Source organism: Oxyura jamaicensis, chromosome 1 (assembly GCF_011077185.1).
Source record: "Oxyura jamaicensis isolate SHBP4307 breed ruddy duck chromosome 1, BPBGC_Ojam_1.0, whole genome shotgun sequence".
In the NCBI taxonomy this organism is placed as follows: domain Eukaryota; kingdom Metazoa; phylum Chordata; class Aves; order Anseriformes; family Anatidae; genus Oxyura; species Oxyura jamaicensis.
Genome location: NC_048893.1, coordinates 128,392,781 through 128,410,097, shown reverse-complemented (window position 1 = coordinate 128,410,097; position 17,317 = coordinate 128,392,781). Strand labels below are relative to the sequence as shown.

At 39.4% G+C, this 17,317-nt stretch overlaps 1 protein-coding gene across 2 annotated transcripts in view; it reads left to right on the top strand.

Annotated features, from left to right (window-relative positions):
* Positions 1-17,317, top strand: part of CLCN4 (chloride voltage-gated channel 4) — a 46,857-nt gene that overhangs the window by 16,668 nt on the left and 12,872 nt on the right. For both annotated transcript variants that reach the window (XM_035342231.1, XM_035342300.1), the window contains exons 4-9: positions 3,577-3,764; positions 9,402-9,524; positions 11,433-11,639; positions 11,732-11,812; positions 12,346-12,891; positions 15,412-15,598. In XM_035342231.1, coding sequence (XP_035198122.1) covers positions 3,577-3,764; positions 9,402-9,524; positions 11,433-11,639; positions 11,732-11,812; positions 12,346-12,891; positions 15,412-15,598 — 1,332 coding nt within the window. The remainder of the gene's footprint in view (positions 1-3,576; positions 3,765-9,401; positions 9,525-11,432; positions 11,640-11,731; positions 11,813-12,345; positions 12,892-15,411; positions 15,599-17,317) is intronic.

The window sequence follows — 17,317 nt, the reverse complement described above, 5'->3', positions numbered from 1 at the left end:
GATGGAGGGAGGAAGGACAGGACCATCCTGTTTGGGAGTAGCCCTCAGTCATGCTATTTTTGGCATTCCTTGTCAGTCCCATAAAAGCGTAGGTAGGAAGGGGAACTCCAGAGGCAGTCTGCTCCAGCCTCCTACTCGCAGCAGGGCCAGCTTCAGAGTTAGAGCTGTATGTTTTGAGTAACACCAAAGTATTTTAAGAACTTAACAGCAACCATTTGGGATCAGACTGAAGTTCCATGAATGAATGTGTGAGTGTACACACATAAATTAGTCTGAGTGGAGCCCCTCGCTACCACTGCAGCCTGACATAGGTAGCTCCACGGCTCTTTCAGAGCTGTGTACTCACAGTGTGCATCTCAAACCTTAGGTGCTAAATGGAGGGAGAAGACAGTGTATTACACTGTTACATGGAAATGCACTCAATAGATTCTGGAAATCAGGCCTTGGGAGCTTGCTCTTTTTAGAAAGGGGAAAGGAGCAGTAACACCCACAAATGCTGTTCACTGTGGAGATCAGATGAAAAGCTCACAGCATGCTCTAGAAAAAGATGCTGAGTACTAACTGGGCTTGTCTCAGTCAGGAAGGCTGTGAACTTTTTGGAGAAATACAAAGCAATGTAAGGGCAAAAGAGCCTAAAAATTTGGGGTATGAGTGCCAGATGTTTAGGGACTCATTTTTTAAGGAATGCTGAGTTTTTACTTTGCCCTTCCTGCCCACATATCCATGATCATCCCCCAACCTAACCATTACTAGCCAGCTGAAGGTGCGTGCTATTTATGCTATTTACAGAAGGTGATCAAAAGAGACTTGATTTTCTAAAACTATGCATTAGAAAATACAATCATACTAATGCTAAAATGCTCCAGTACTGGAACTGGATGTGCAATAATCCCTTATGTATTTCAGTCCCATGCCATTTGGGTTGCAGTTTTCTTGCTCAAGTTTATGTGGAAAAACATGTTCTCAAAGCAAAATTTTAGCATTCTCATTAGAGCATAAAAAAAAGATGTGTGGCCATCATCAACCAAAAAAAAAAAAAGAAAAAAAAGGAAGGAGAGAAGTAGAAGACTATTATCTGAAATGAAGTTCAACATTTTCTGGCTTTGGAGGCTCATTATTTTTCATTCTGGGCAGGAGGATACATAGACCGGGGAGCAAGTTCAGCTCCTTCAATGAAGTATGGAGATAAATTTAGGCTATATTACAGCAATGCAGTGACATGTCTAGACAGCCATGATAAACACAAGAAATTAAAGGACCGAGTTACTGAACAGTCTGCTACTTCCATTAATTCCACTTAAAGTCGCAAAGATTCAGAACTTGTAAAAATTCTAGCTCTGGTCATGTGGCTTAAGATCAATAACTATTGCACCGTTATCCTGCGAGTGCTGGCCTTCTCCTCTCATGATTTTCTTCTCTCTAAATTTTGTGTAATAAATCATACATCACATTTTCCTCTTTATGTGGATCCAAAGCATTTGGCAAGATGGATTAGATCAGCTGCATAACTGAGTACATTTTCTTAGAGGAACTGTGGTATACGTGATCTTGTTGTATCAGAGAACTTTATGTTCTTTCCACACTCTGTTATTGACTATATCGGGGGAAAAACATTTAAAAGCCTGCCTTCCTTTGCCCCTTCTGCTATGCAGCATTAATATTCAACTGCCTGATTACACATGATGTGAGTTTTGAAGACTGGGGTGACTAGAGAGAATCATAAAGGTCCATCAACAGATGCAAGAGGCACAGCATTTGGTGCTTATGTCCAAGGGCTGAGGATTCTTTGTGCTATTTCCTGAAACTTGGGAATTGGAGGAGAATTTAGAGTTTACTATAAAACTCGCTAAGTTACACATGCTGACGTTGCTAGCAACACAATGATTTCCCATCATCTAAAAACCACCATTCATTGTTTCCATAGAAATTTGGGAAAATGGAAAGGTGAAGCAAGAGAAAGCCAAGCTCTGCATGAAAGAAAATCACTGATACAGGCATCAATACTCCCTGCTGTAGCCTTTTTTTTCTGTGGTCTTATCTAACATCTGAGTATATTTCTTCAGACAATTCCCATACAACAAAATTCTGCATTACTGTTACAGTCATATTGCTTGCCAGTGTGGTGACAATTATCCTTCTTAAGGAAGTGAGAAGACATATATAAGGCTCTGTGAACACTTGATCTTTTTTTTTTTTTTGTTTTTGTTTTTTTTTTTTTTGGTTTTTTGTTCTGTGAAAAAGAAACATGTTGTATATGCCTCGATTTTTTGAAATGGTTGTATTTTTTTTTTCTTTTTTTCCTTCTTCTTCCTTCACAGAAATGAAAAGCAGAAATCTTTATTCCCAGGTCCAATGAACTTGCTGTTGAAGCCACCCGTGTGCCCTAGCTACTAGGGGAAAGAGGTGCAAGCCTCCCCCTTCTTCTTACCCACTTCATTTGATTGAATTCCCAGCAGGAGTCAAAAGACTAAAAGTTTTGGAAACATAAAGCAAACCATTTCATTTTCCAAAATATTTTCCCATGATTTTAACCCTACTAAATTGAACCGACGATTTCTGTTCAAATTCTTTTCTGGTTTCCTTGAAACTGTATTAATGATGACTAACAAAAGTGTTGTTGAACTCTACCTGTGAAACAAACTCACTCTTTCCATTGTACCTGAGAGCAGTATTACATGAATTTGCTATCGGTTGGTGGTTTAATGCTTTCCAAAACCAGGCATATCGGGTTCACATGTAAGCCTGCCGTTTCTGTGTTCTGGCGTCTTCTGGCCTCTGCTTTCCTGCTGGTACTGCGTTAGTGTCTGTGGGGACACACCTGCTTGGACAGTGCCAGTGCTGTGTCAGGTCATCATCATCCGTGACAAAATGCTCTGGAAAACCAAGATTTCCACTGGGGTCTCGCCACATGAAGTTTACACTTCTGCACCCTCTAGCCACTGGATGTCGCCGTAGCTCTGTGTAGTTACCAAGACAAAGCTAAAATAAGGGTTACTTCTGTAAAGGGAGGATCTAAGTGTGATTTTATTCTGTGCGTTTGGATCGGTGATGAATGTACGCATCGAGAGTCGGATTCCATTATGTTCACAAGGCAGAATTTGGCATCCGTATTGTTTTTGTACTGAAATCATCCCTTTAAAAGGTTGCTGTCTTGGGACATAGGAAAACAATCGTATCCTCTTCCTCCCCGCCCCTGAAATACATCCAGGGTGGTTTGAGCCCTGCTGCCTGGTACTTACATACAATCCTGCTGGTCTCTGTCAAAACTATACACCCGCAGGATTGGGCCCAATGTTCGTTATGCCATCGCTATGGGCACCTGGCCAGTCTGAAAATGGCAGTATTTAAAATAAATGCTTTATGAGAGAACACTGAAGGTCAGACAACATGTTGGTGGTGTGGCTGATTCTTTGCAAGCTCACTGTTTCTCCCAGTTCTCTGGTGTATTCATGCTTATGTTGCAGCTGCTGCCCCACATCATGTATTTTTGCTTTTATTATAAGTAGATATATTTTTTTCTCATGACATGGTATTTTTTATGCCACAGCTTATTTTTCTGCATTTCTTTTTTTCCAGGCACGTTAGCTGGAGTGATAGATTTAGCTGTGGATTGGATGACAGACCTGAAGGAGGGTGTCTGCCTCTCTGCGTTCTGGTACAGCCACGAGCAGTGCTGCTGGACATCTAATGAAACTACATTTGATGACAGGGACAAATGTCCCCAGTGGCAGAAGTGGTCTGAACTTCTTGTAAACCAGTCTGAGGTATGGGAGACATGATTAGGCTGGGGTCAAAGCAGGCCAGGGAATGCCCTTTTTCATACTTGCTGAGGTTCCCTCCAGAGAGTTTCTCTCAGAGTCATGAACTGAGAGTGTTGGTGGGTTTTAATATATTTTTTTATTCCCTTTTTTTTTTTTTTAAAAAAAAAATATTATTATTTTTTATTACTGCAAACAGTATTTGCATAACTTGGGAGAGGTCCCATTGTTACAGTGTCATGTGTGCTAGAAATTGGAAAACTGCAAGATCTCCTTTTTTTTTTTTTTAAATCAGTATTAAAACAAAAGTGTTTCATAACACTCATAACATAATCACTGGGGGACTTTAGCCGCTATCCAAACTTTTCTTTTAGACACAGTTTTATGTGAGAAAAAAAGATCATCCCTGACAAATACATTTAAAAGGAAATGTTCATGGTCGCAGATGGATTTTATGTATTCAGATGTTGTGAACTGTACTGCAAGCTGCATAAAAACTGCTTGTTGTGACCTTGCAATCAATTTCTTTATTGGATAGCAAAATATTTAGATAGTGCTGAACACTGGGGAAATAATGGGCTTACTGGGAAGTGGCCAAATTTAAAAATTTGTAGAGGGAGAGTACAGGAGGGGAAAAAGCTGATCCAGATTGATACGAAACTTATATTGAAAAAACTTTTTACTATCCTTTCTTTTTTATTGTAGTAATTTTAAATACAAATAATGCTGTTTCGGAGCAGCAAAAAAAAGGGGGGGGGGGATGTTTTGCTTTTTAGATTTCAAAAGTAGCCTTTCTGTACACTTTGTGGCAGATGATACTTTTATGACATTTTATTTCCACCTAAACTACCCAGTGTATTGAACAATACTGATTCCTTCACAATTCTTTCCTCTTTTTTTTTCTTTTTTTTTTTTGACCACAATTATTAGGTTGAAAAGAATCCCTGATTTCTACAGGTGTCTAGGGGGCAATATTGAATGTGACACAGGGGTAGGATGGATGTGGCATTGAGGATAATTGGCTTATGGAATACTGAAGTCTGTAATGGAAGTCTCTTTTTTGTAATACTTGACATTTCAGTTTAGTCACTAATAGGGAAGAAAATATATACTTCAGTGGCATAAATCTTCTCCAGCCAGGCAATTAAAAAATGGGTGACTTGGACAGATTGTCTCAGATCTTCCTGCAGTTTGGATGTCTTCTGGTCCTGCAGAAAATGTTTCAGGAAACCTTCATTGCTGTACAAGTTTGTCATTCACATTCACTTCAGTGCTGTTTTAGGTTTATAGTTAAAGTAATACTAGATGAGAGTGTCTGTGAATACGTATAGCTCAATTTTCCTTACTTTTAATTAACCATAGTGAAAGTAGTAGGGTGCTCACTGTTCCTGAACATTCCCACCACTTAATCACAGGCAGAAATCTCTCTGTACAGCTGCCAGTCTGCAATGTCAAACTTCCCTTTGCCAGAGGTTTCCTAGGTCTGCACTTTTCTTCATAAACAGATGGTTCCAATGGTTGTATCTTTGCACCAGTGAAGAAATATTACCCTGGTATAAAGTTGCAGGACTGGGGAAAAGGTTGTAATTTAAGCGAAGAAAAAATGTGGGAAGGCTAAAAAGGGGGAGAAAGTTACAATTGTTATGGGATTTGGAAATCCTGTGCATGTGTTTGACATGCTGTTACTCTGAAAGGCTGGAATATTTAAACAGAGCATATCCTTGAGAAAATTTATTGCTTTCACCTGCTACAGAAACTCAGCAGTCATGACTATTGCATGCTGTGACCTAGAAGAAAAGTATCATCTAGGTAGACAGTGTAAAGCTGCTCACTTTATATCCAAATCGGTCTTCTGACCTCCTAGTATACTGTCACTGTGGGAAAAAAAATAAATAAAAAATCTTTTTGGCTTAGTTTTAGGCTCTTTCTCAAAATGAAGGTGGCTCTAAGATCTATAGTTCTCTAACTGCCATGGATGTTGTAATATGAATAAGATGGCTGTCTATCATTGTTACACAGAAATCCCAGGCGAAGATCAATAATACCTCCATATAAATGTGAATTTGGCAAGCAAAAATTCTGCTCTGTAGCAAAAGGCTTATGATATGGGCAAGTTTTACATGAATCATGTAGCTGTAAAGGACTCTACGAGGGATCAAAATACACTGAAAATTATTGAGTTTCAGGATATATATATATATATCCTAAATATATAATATTGCTTGACTTTGCACTCTGTGTTTGGGTAGCTGCCCTGTAAAACAGCAGTACACAGAAAGACTAATATGGAGCACATTTTAGACAAAAAGTTCTCAGAGCAATTTCCCTAAAGGTACTCTGTTCAGGCATGTCTTCTTTTTCATGCATGACTGTGACTCTTTCTCATCATAGCCAACTAAATTTGACATTTCGAGGACTAAGATTTTGACCAGTTCTTCCTTGTGGTTTTGCTGATTTATGTCTGTGATAAACCCTGTACATATGTTCTCGCTGAAAGTTGTGACATTTCCTATGTCATCTCTTGAAAAAATGTTTTCATTCTAGAAAAGCTCATTTGAGCTTTGGGCTCAAATGAGCCCAAAGCAGAGTCTTGATATAAATTGTTATGGAAAACATAATAGCATATCAGAAACACACCAGGCTGTATTTTCTTCCCTAATCACTGTTTTGTGGGCCAACAGTACCCTTCATCCCTCTGGTCATGAATTGCTTCCAAAGAGCATGTGAAGAGTGCTGTGATACAAGAGAGTTTCAAAACCTTCAAATTCACTGGAGCTGTGTGTGTGTAAATCGCAACAGATGCCACCTACTTCAGCTAGCTTGCTGGCACTATCTAGAGCCCCAGAGCTTCTGCAGATCCAGTTTGGTCCTAACCTCAACTACATGGGAGCTGAGGACTGTTTCTAATGCCTTGTGTCTGTCCAAGTTAGAGGGATGGACCATATGTTTTCCATGGCTCATGACACTGGATCTGGACATGGCTCATAACACAGCCCTACATCTTTACAGCATCACAGACTTATTTTGTTTGGAAGGGATCTCTGGGGGTAATCTGGTCCTACTCCCTTGTTGAAGCAGGGCCACCTACAGCAGGTAGCCCAGGACCATGCCTAGGCTGCTGGATCTCCTGTCATGAAGGTGAGACTTGCAAGACAAGGAAACCTCTCTGTATCTTGGACCCACTTCCCAACTTTGCAGCCTTCAATCTGTCAGTCTTGTGGGCCCTCAGGACATACATTGCTGTAAAGTCCACAGGAGGGAATCTGTAAGCTGTGACATCTCCAGCTGAGTCAGAGTTGAGATCTTTGCTTCTGTAGAAAACAAGTATTGGCCAGCAATGGGTTGCACCCTGAGGGACGTGTTTTATTTCAGAATTTTGAGTTTATGAGAGTTGTACTCAATTGTGTTCCATTTGTACCTAAATTGGACTGAAACCAGATCTGAAATATTGCTAGGTACTTGCAAACTAAAATATAAAGTTTTCAGTTCTATGGCTTGCTTCATCTCTGTTGCTGCTAGAGTGAGTCCTTTGAGCCATTGGTGGGAAAGGTCTTAACAGGATCAACTCTACTGATGAGCTTTTTTGGTCTCTGATTCCAGTGTCGAGTTTTACTGATTCAGGGCCTTACTGACAACATATAATGGATGAGAAATCATCAATTTGCTATACTGAGTTACTACTAAATAGCCTCCCAAAGGTTTTATTGTTAATCATTAGAAACTGCTGCATCTGGACCTGTAGAATGCAAGATATCTGGAGAATGTAACAGTGAGAGTTGTCCCAAAGGATAAGACTGAACTGGCCATATGGACTCCTGTGAGGTCTTGCCACAGCGGGCTGGGTGTATACGTGATTGCAGTAATGAGCTGATGTAGTTTTCATTTGAATTCTGGGTTGTGAAAGAAGAGGAAGCAAAAGGAAACAAAATTAATTTGACTGAAGTGAATTTAGAAGCAGAACTGCAGCTTTACCTCAACATTGTGGGGCAAATTTTTGTAATGGCATTGGTCTTCTTTGGAGCTAATCCAGATCCACAGATGAGTATTTTGCCCTGGGGCAACATATGCAGAGTTTTCTTTAGAGGAAAAGTAAATATTGCCATAGCTGTTTGTAATTGAAAACACTAGGAGAAGACATTCATGAAGAAACGCGACTATCTTCAGCTGTAGCAACAAAGATCCATGATTGCTATAGACAGATGTCAATCATTGTAAGGGTGGGATCTGTGACTACCTAGTCACCAGGGGACTGGGGGATGACATTGCACTGCTCTTCTGCTTTTATTAGCAAGGCCAGCTGCTAACATCAGCAAGCACAGGAGGAGCTTAACAAATTGCCCTTCTTTCAAATATATCCACAAGGGCTTTTCAATTGGATAGAGACCAGGAAAATGAGGCTTAGCCAGCCTTCATGTTGTTAAAGGTTGATTTCTTACAGGCTTCCAAACAAAAAGAACTCTCAGTACTAGTGTTTTATTATTATTATTATTTATATATAATTTTTAATCAATTTTTATTTTTTATGACTAGGAACTGGGTCTGGCCAGCTCTATTAACAGAAGGCATGGTACAACTGATTAATGCCCATTTTTCTATTCGATTTACCATAATGTTGATATCCAGGCTGCCGTCCTGCAGAGCAAAGGCAAGAGCCTTGATGTTCTTCAGCAGCTGGGCTTGCATCCGGTAGGAAGAGTTCACTTAGAGGTGAAGGTTTCATACCAGTTCATGCACTGAGGTTCATCTTATTTTTTATTCTGTAGTGTCATGTTGCTGGAGGAGATTATTTGAAGGCTTAAGCTCCTTGCATTAGTCCAATGCTTCTGACTAGGTTCTCTTTTGTTTGTGTTTTGTTTTGTTTGAGGCAGGTAGAAAACTTGAAGATCACTACTGGCTATGCTTTTGCTGTAGTACTACTGCACAGTCAACTATAGCTAATGATCATTAGCATTTCCATTCTGTCAGTAAAGATGTTCAGCTTGCAGATTGGTGTTTATTAATGACTGGAATACTTTTAAAATATTGGGGGAAAATGATTGTGATGTGTGTGAGTGGGGTCTGTTAAGATACTGTGTTTTCAAATTATTCTCAACTGTATCATAGATGGTGTGTTACAGAAAGAATGGATTTATTTATGCTTTCACCCTGGCTAACTTAGCTGGCTGCTAATATGCACAGGGATACAGTTTGAAAAGATCAGCATCTGACCTTTGAATACAGGCCCTCAGAAAGAGATGTATCAGGGTCTCATGTCTTGTCACCTGCCATGGGGTGAACACAGCAGATTACTTCAGTAGGTGCTTTTTTATTACCAGTTACTTTTGCCCTTATGACAGATTTGTTTAAGTCTTTAAACTTTTGTTGTTGGCTTTATTTTTCAATGCTTGAAAAATGCTCTGTTTAAAGTGTTTGTGTCCCTGGCAAACCAACTGAATGGATTATTTTAGTTATATCTTAATATGCTGCTTTTCCACATAGGTAGCAAACATTTTTATGAGTTTATGATTTCTCCTTCTTGAGCCAAAGCAGTAGCTGGCATGTAAATGAAAAGACCAGGATTCATGCCATCATGATCCCTAGAAGAAGCATGAGATTTACCAACCTGTATTTATCTAACAATGTTTGTTACTGTTATTTTTCTAGGGTGCAAGTGCTTACATTCTAAACTATTTTCTATACATTATGTGGGCTCTATGTTTTGCTTTCCTGGCAGTCTCCCTGGTCAGAGTGTTTGCTCCCTATGCCTGTGGCTCTGGAATCCCAGAGGTGAGTTTCTCTTTATGGATGGACATCCAAAAACCAAACCAAAAAAAAAAAAAAGATCATTAAAAAGATCATTTGCTGCTTTTTCCTATCCCAGAACTGAACTATCAGGTAGCATTAGAAACAAGAACATTGTCTTTCCACTTCATGTGCCATCATTCCTTTGTCTAACCTGCCTATCAAAAATTTTCATAGCTTAAAATGTTCAAATGCCACTGTGGCTTGTTAAGCTCTGGCAATGAAGAAGTATGTATATTGAATTAAAAACTGACAGCTCCCAGTCATCGTTTTATGGACTCCCTTTTTATGTCTAAGGCACTTATGAGGAGATTATACAGTGTTTTCTTTGAATGAAATTACTTGGACTAGTTACAAGACAGAAATTTTTAGGTGAAGCTTTAAAACAAAAACAGAGTAAAATAACAGGGGAGGACAACAAATCTAAAATTTCCTAAGGAACTGAAGATGCAAGATCCCCATCATTTGGGATGTCTGAAAAGTGCCTGGGTGTCCATTTCCTGCAAATTGTGGCTTTGTACACAATGTCATGCTGGTATGACAGCATTATGGCTGCCAAAATCTCTACTCAGTTTTCCATGTATATTGAGCCTAAATCCATATTGAGTCACTGAATGATGGACCCCCATAATTAAAGCAGCTTAACTACTCATTTTTATTTTTTTTTAATCATAGCAATCTTCTGTTAGAAGTGCTACAGAACCACTGAGGTTATTATTTAGGAATCTGGCAAACAGAACCAACAGCCCAAATTTGAGAAATCTTTGCATGCTTTTTTCTTTATGTCTAGGAGAAGCATACAAAACTTCCAGAGCCAAATAGGGGAAGAAATAAAACAAAACAAACAAACAAAAAAACACACCTGCAAATAATTTGAAAGATTTATATAATTTCCATGTTTCAAAGTAGTCACATTTGTTACATATTTGATACATCTCTAAGTATGTTTAAACATTTTTCATGGTTAACTGTAAATCTAGTTTATAGAAAACAATTTTCAGAACCACTTATGCCACTCAAAATCAATTTTACTTGATACCTATATTTGTTTGCAAGAAATACTTTTAATAGTACTTGCTGTTAAGATAAATCCAGCAAAACTACTATTATTTAACCACTCTCAGTCAATTCCATTTCTTAATTATTTTTTTTTAAACCATAGTTAATAAAGTAGAGGTTTGGCTTTCAATGGCAAGACAACTCCTTATTCTAGTTCCCACTTTTGCTGCTAAAAGTGGGCATGACCCTCCATGTCCCCCATCATTGCTATCAAGTGGTAAATCACATGTGAGGGTAACACTCAACTCTAGTTCCTTTCCAGAGCTTGTTTCCAAATCCCAGTCCCCCTGCAGCATGTGTTTAATGCATGTGCATTGCACTCTGTCCAAGCCACTTATATGCAAAATTAAGAGGAAATGTGTAAAAATAAGATTTATTGGACTTTTTCATTTCATAATACTTGCATGCTTTTATCTCATGGCCTTTCCAAATATTTAGAAATTCCCCCCTCCCCCCTTGTTTTAACCAGGAAAAGCCTGTGCTTGTTTATTTGATTTTTTTTTTTTTTTTTCTGCTTTGTTAAAGTTCAGGCTAGTTTAACTCTGATCCTGTAAGCCAAGAAGACATGTAAGAGTTTCACATTTCTATTGATCTCTGTGAGGCTCCTTACCAATGCAGGGGACCACCCATAATAACAGTAAAAGTGTGGTCTGCTTAACCCCTGCTCAGAGATCACTGTGGGAAAGTTGCCCTACCTAGGGTTTCTTTCTCTCCATCACTGTCTCTTTTCAAGCAGTCTGTAATTTTTAACTCCGCTGAGGTTTTAACTCCATTTGCAAGTTCAGAGTAGTTCAGGTTTCTTCAGCTCTTCAACATGTTCTTCCTGCTTTCCAGATAAAAACCATCTTGAGTGGGTTCATTATTAGGGGCTACCTGGGAAAATGGACACTTTTAATCAAAACAGTCACCTTGGTTCTGGTGGTATCTTCAGGCCTCAGCCTTGGGAAAGAAGGGCCCTTAGTCCACGTGGCCTGTTGCTGTGGAAACTTCTTCAGCAGCCTCTTCTCAAAGTACAGCAAGAATGAAGGAAAGAGGAGAGAGGTGAGTTTGGCTCAAACCATCCTTTATTTCCCTTTCCAGATACTCAGTGTTTCAAAGGACTCATGCCTTGTACATAAATATTTGCTTTGTAGGTGCTTTCAGCCGCGGCAGCCGCAGGAGTTTCTGTTGCCTTTGGGGCTCCAATTGGAGGTGTACTTTTTAGTCTGGAAGAGGTGAGACCTGGCAGTTCATTTGTTTCAGTAAATATATTTTCTTTTGATGTCTTTTTCTAAGAGTCCTCTTCATTTTTCGAATATTTGTATGCTTATTTTTCTTCTGAAGCAAAAATAATCTTTGATTTCTAGTAATAAGAAATAGCCAGGTGTTTTAGCATAATTTGAGTGAAAGATGATCACTGGCTTCCTGAAAACAAATAAAATGATTCAATCTGGAAATGTATCACTGTGCTGAGTTTTCTGTGGCTTTCTGATAGCTGCTGCATGGGATGAGCCGCTGAGCACCTGTCTTACCCTCTCTAGCCAGCAACTTTGAATTTAGGTTCATTGATTTTTCACTGGTTGATGCTCCATAACCAAAACCTCAAAATGCCTTTTCTAATCCCTTTGTGAACATGTTCTGGCTCTGGTAACAACTGGTGTTCTCAGCACAGCCAGCAGCCTACTGTATACAGTGCTCAAGCAAATAATTAAAGCCAATGTCCTCCATCACACTGAGTAAAGTGTTTACTGTCTCTGCTTGGTTTTAGGTCAGTTATTACTTTCCTCTGAAAACCCTCTGGAGGTCATTTTTTGCTGCTCTCGTGGCTGCCTTCACGCTGAGGTCCATCAATCCTTTTGGAAACAGCCGACTGGTCCTTTTCTACGTGGAGTACCATACCCCCTGGTACATGGCCGAGCTCTTCCCTTTCATTCTGCTCGGCGTCTTTGGTGGCCTGTGGGGGACCCTCTTTATCCGATGCAACATTGCCTGGTGCAGGAGACGAAAAACCACCAGGCTTGGGAAATACCCAGTCCTGGAGGTTATTGCGATAACGGCTATCACTGCCATCATTGCCTACCCCAACCCATACACCCGGAGGAGCACCAGTGAGCTGATCTCGGAGCTCTTCAATGACTGCGGTGCCCTGGAGTCCTCTCAGCTCTGTGACTACATCAATGACCCAAACATGACTCGGCCAGTGGATGACATTCCCGACAGACCTGCTGGCCCTGGAGTCTACACTGCCATGTGGCAGCTTGCCTTGGCTTTGGTGTTCAAAATTGTCATCACAATATTCACCTTTGGCATGAAGGTAAACAGGGGAGTGGTGCAGAGCCTGCCGTGTCACCACGGCTTTGCGTTTAGCACTGAAGCTGTCTCTGTCCCAAGGCACAGATGGGTTGTGGCCAGCAGCTGTGGTCTATCTGACGTGGCATGGGTGCCTCTGACCTCATACATGCGTGGGTCGTTGTGATGTCTGCTGGTCCTCTGGCCTGCCAGCACCTCACTCTGCAGGCCCAGATGGCAGCAGAGGGACAAGCCCTGCTATTTTTCACCTTCTAATTTTCTTTGGTTTTATTAAGTGAAAAAGGTATCTGGAAGGGCATTTAAATCCACTGCTGCCAATGAGCAAATTCAATGTGATTCCCACTGCAGCTGTCGTTCAGCTCTCTCAGAGATATGGACTGTTTACATTGTTGTTTGTCTTGTTGGATTAATGTCTTAATGTGCCTCAAGGTAGCTATGCTCAGGGAAGTAATGGCTTTCAGTTTACTGATTTACACATTTAAAATCTCTCAAGGATATAAAAGTAGCTGAATGCTTCTATTTTTGAATCTTTTTAAGCACTTCAGCCTGGAAGAACGAGGGAGTGGGAGGACTGATAGATGTATGATTTGATTATTCTAGATTTGCAGCTTTTTCCTTCCGCTCCTCCTCTTTCCCATAAACGGGTGATGAAAGATCCAAGAACAATTTATCCAAGCTTTCAATATATGCAAAGCTGTTTGTGGCAAGTTTTATGTATCTGATTGGTGGAGCCCATATAAAACACATATCTGTCTGTCTACAGCTCCCATGATCTGAGAATTTAGTTCTGGATCTGACTGCAGCAGATGATGTGAAGTTATTCTGAGTTATACACTATATAGTATGCCATACTCAAAGCTAAAGCATCTCATTTTTTTTTATTTTATTTTTTTATTTTTTTTAAACTGAGCTTGAACTGATGATCTATCCTTTAGAATGCCAATTACCAGAAAAATAAGAGGAAATTGCCGGAAGTTTGCTTTTCTGTCATGTTTTCTCCATTTGGGACATCCCTGATGACAACTACTGAACTGTGTTCAGATCAGTCAGGATGAGTGACTGAGTTCTGCTGATTTCTTGAGCAGGGAGAATGAGTGGGAGTTTAAGAGCACTTGGATGTTACAGGTGTAATATTCCTGGAGGAGAGTTTGAAACAAGATGCCGTTCACTGCAGATTGTGATTTGTGCTGCAGTTGGCAGCCAGTTGTTACTGTGCTCGTTCATTAGCTAAAACTTCTGAGTTTGGGTCTTCATTTGACATATGGTTCTTCATTTGATATATTTAAAATTCCTTAGAAGCAATTGACAGTTTCAACTCTTCTGAAAAAGAACAGACAAAATAGATTTACCCACCAAATTTAGAAGGCCTGATCTGATTGTATCAGCAAAATTAACAATATATTGTGGAGGAGCTTCTGCTGTTATCAGCACTAATACTTTTGGGCCATGCCAAGGTTGTAAGTTTAGTTGTCTAGGGAGCTCAAGATGTATTTTTAGAATCCAGAAGATATAAATAGCTTTTCTCTCTAAAAATAACAAAAAGTCTATGCTTGCAAGTCCTTGCAGTGGTTGTCTTCTTTGCTATGAAATTTGTCTCCAGCTTGACATCTAAGAAAAAATTCACTTGGCTGAGGCAAAATGGCCTGCCTTCCGTTCCCCTTTTCCATTTTCCCTTTTCCCTTTTTCCCTTTCCCCTTTCTCCTTTTCTTTTTCCCCTTTTCCCCTTTTCCCCACTCTCCCTCTTCCCTTTTTCCTTTACCTTTTTCTCTTTCCCCTTCCCCTTCCCCTTTTCCCTTTCCTTTTTCATTTTTCCTTTCTCTACCTCTTTCTATTCCTCCTCCTCTTCTGCTTTTTTCTTTTCTTTTTCTGTTCTTTTATTTTTTTTAATGATTTGTGACTTGTCTATGTAGCATACAATAAGGTAATGATTCATAGAGCGTGCAGGATAATACATAGCAAACTGAGATGAAGAAATATCTGCCTCTGAGCACTCAGCCACTTTTCTCTAAAATTTTATTCTGTGCTTGACATTCAATTTAAAATCTGGTTTGATTTAGCCTGAAGGAGTAGCAGCAAAGTTGTAAAGTACTTCATGTGAGAGGCATTGAATTCAAGATGTTATTTTCAGTCAAGCTTATTCTCAAGCCCATGACAGAGCCATCAGCAGCTCCTGATGAGGAAGCAATAAAGTCAAAAACAGGAATATCCTGGCTTTAAAAACAGACCATGATTCAGAAATATCATTTATCAAATTCAGTGTGATGCAGCAGGAAGGATTCAAAATGGCTATAAAAATGCACTAAAATTACATAAAGCTGTTAATATACATGTAGTTGCACAAACTCAGTCACTGCAGAAGCCTATGGTGAACATGACTGTAGGCTGCCAAAAAGCTACAGCCTTCTGATCTAGCTTTTAATAAGGAAAGTGTTCTCTTGTTTCCAAAAATAAATAATTGTTTGATCAATAATTTCATTAGTGGTCATTTTTGTTGATGCACTCATGTGTCTATATTTTATTCAAGATCCCTTCGGGCCTCTTCATTCCCAGTATGGCTGTTGGAGCCATGGCTGGCAGGATGGTTGGGATTGGAGTAGAGCAGCTGGCATATCACCATCATGACTGGATCATCTTCAGGAACTGGTGCAGACCTGGGGCAGACTGTGTCACACCAGGACTTTATGCTATGGTGGGAGCGGCAGCTTGCTTGGGTACAGTACCTGCTGATCAATGTGCATGTGTAACATGGGTATTTGGGCACCTACAGATTGGCTTAAGACAGCTTTATGTTTGTATTAAGTTCTCTGCTGGCTTTCTGGATGTAATGGATGTGATGGACTAGAGCATGGGCAGCTTGTAGTCACCAATGCCTGCTCCTTGTAATCTGCCAAAAAACAAACAAACAAACAAAAAAAAACAAACACAAAGAATGAAAGAATTAAAGGTAGACTACCGATTTCAAATGAAGAGTAGTGTTTTTTTGTTTTGTTTGTTTTCCTTAGGTATAATGATATGCACAGTAGCTGGAGCTAAGCTACTTCTTTTTTAGATGGTGCACTCTCTCTAGTGCAGGAAACAAATTCCGAGGTATGGCCAAATCTTAACCAACACAGACATAAAATTTGGTGTCTTATTATGGCTGCGTGACACACATGGGTCAATTGGGCTGTCTTTTTGTTTCATTTTGACTATAGGCCAATATTTGATTACATTTAATCACTAAGATTCATTGGATTTAAAAAGAATGACCTGCTAACTATTAATGCTAGATCATTGAATCATACCTCATGTATCAAATTTCTGGTCATAAATCTAACAAGAATGTTGCAAGAATGCCATCTGAACACATTTTTGCCTTATCATGTCTTTCCCCTTCTGTATGTGCATGTTTTACCTCCTTTTGCTGTCATCATTGATACAATCATTAGATGATAAAATAACAGTGGGGAAGTAAAACATGTTTAATGTAATTGGGTAAAAAGATCCACTCAGAGAAGAGCTGGAAAAGTGTCAGTTTCAGAATTCCTTGTTAGCAAAGTATGGATCATTTTTGTGATCAGTTATAGAGGAGCTAAGGGTAGGATTTGCCTGTCTAAATTTACTGTTTGTAATGTTGACAGTAACACCTGAGCTGTGTTGGTACCCTTCACAGTGAATACAGAATAATGAGATACTCTGAAGTTCAGTCTCATCTGGCAATAGACATCTAAAGCCAGGCAAATGAACAGATGAATTTGTCCTTGAGGGATTTGGTTTGTCTCCAAAGACTTTAAAGGCAATCTGGATGACTGCTGTGAATATGAACACACACAGCAATGTAGTGATGTAACAATAACTAGGTTTAATCTTACTGTCAGGAAGTGGAGAGTGCTTTTTCTTATCCATAAATGATCTTAACGTTCATAAAAGAAACAACACACAAAATGTTTGCTGTGATATTCCCATTGATTTGTTAGTCAACAGTCACATCCTCTTTCAAAAGGTCCAAATCAAGGTGCAGAGGTTTTTTATAGTACATGGTACATTTTTATAGTACATTGTTTTATATAGTACATATAGTTACCATACAACAGCATGGTAACCACTCATTCTTAAGCCCAGTGTTGTCTTGCTTAGGGAACGCCTGTAACAAGTAGAGGAAGTATTAAACGATCCTTACTGTGATATCTGCTCCCAGCTTTTCAGACTCAGTCATTAAGGCATTCCTAAGATGAAAGCTATATCCGGATCATCGTGTTAAATGATCAACAATTTAATTTTCCAGTATGTTGCTAGATTAAAAACATCTTTTAATGACCTGCTTGCTGATTTCTCCCATCCAAAATGGTGCCATATTTTGAGACCTAAAAATAACAGATTTATTACTTTTACCTTTTGAACAGAGGCAAAGAAACGTTACCTAATAATTCAGTGATACATACACACTTGTC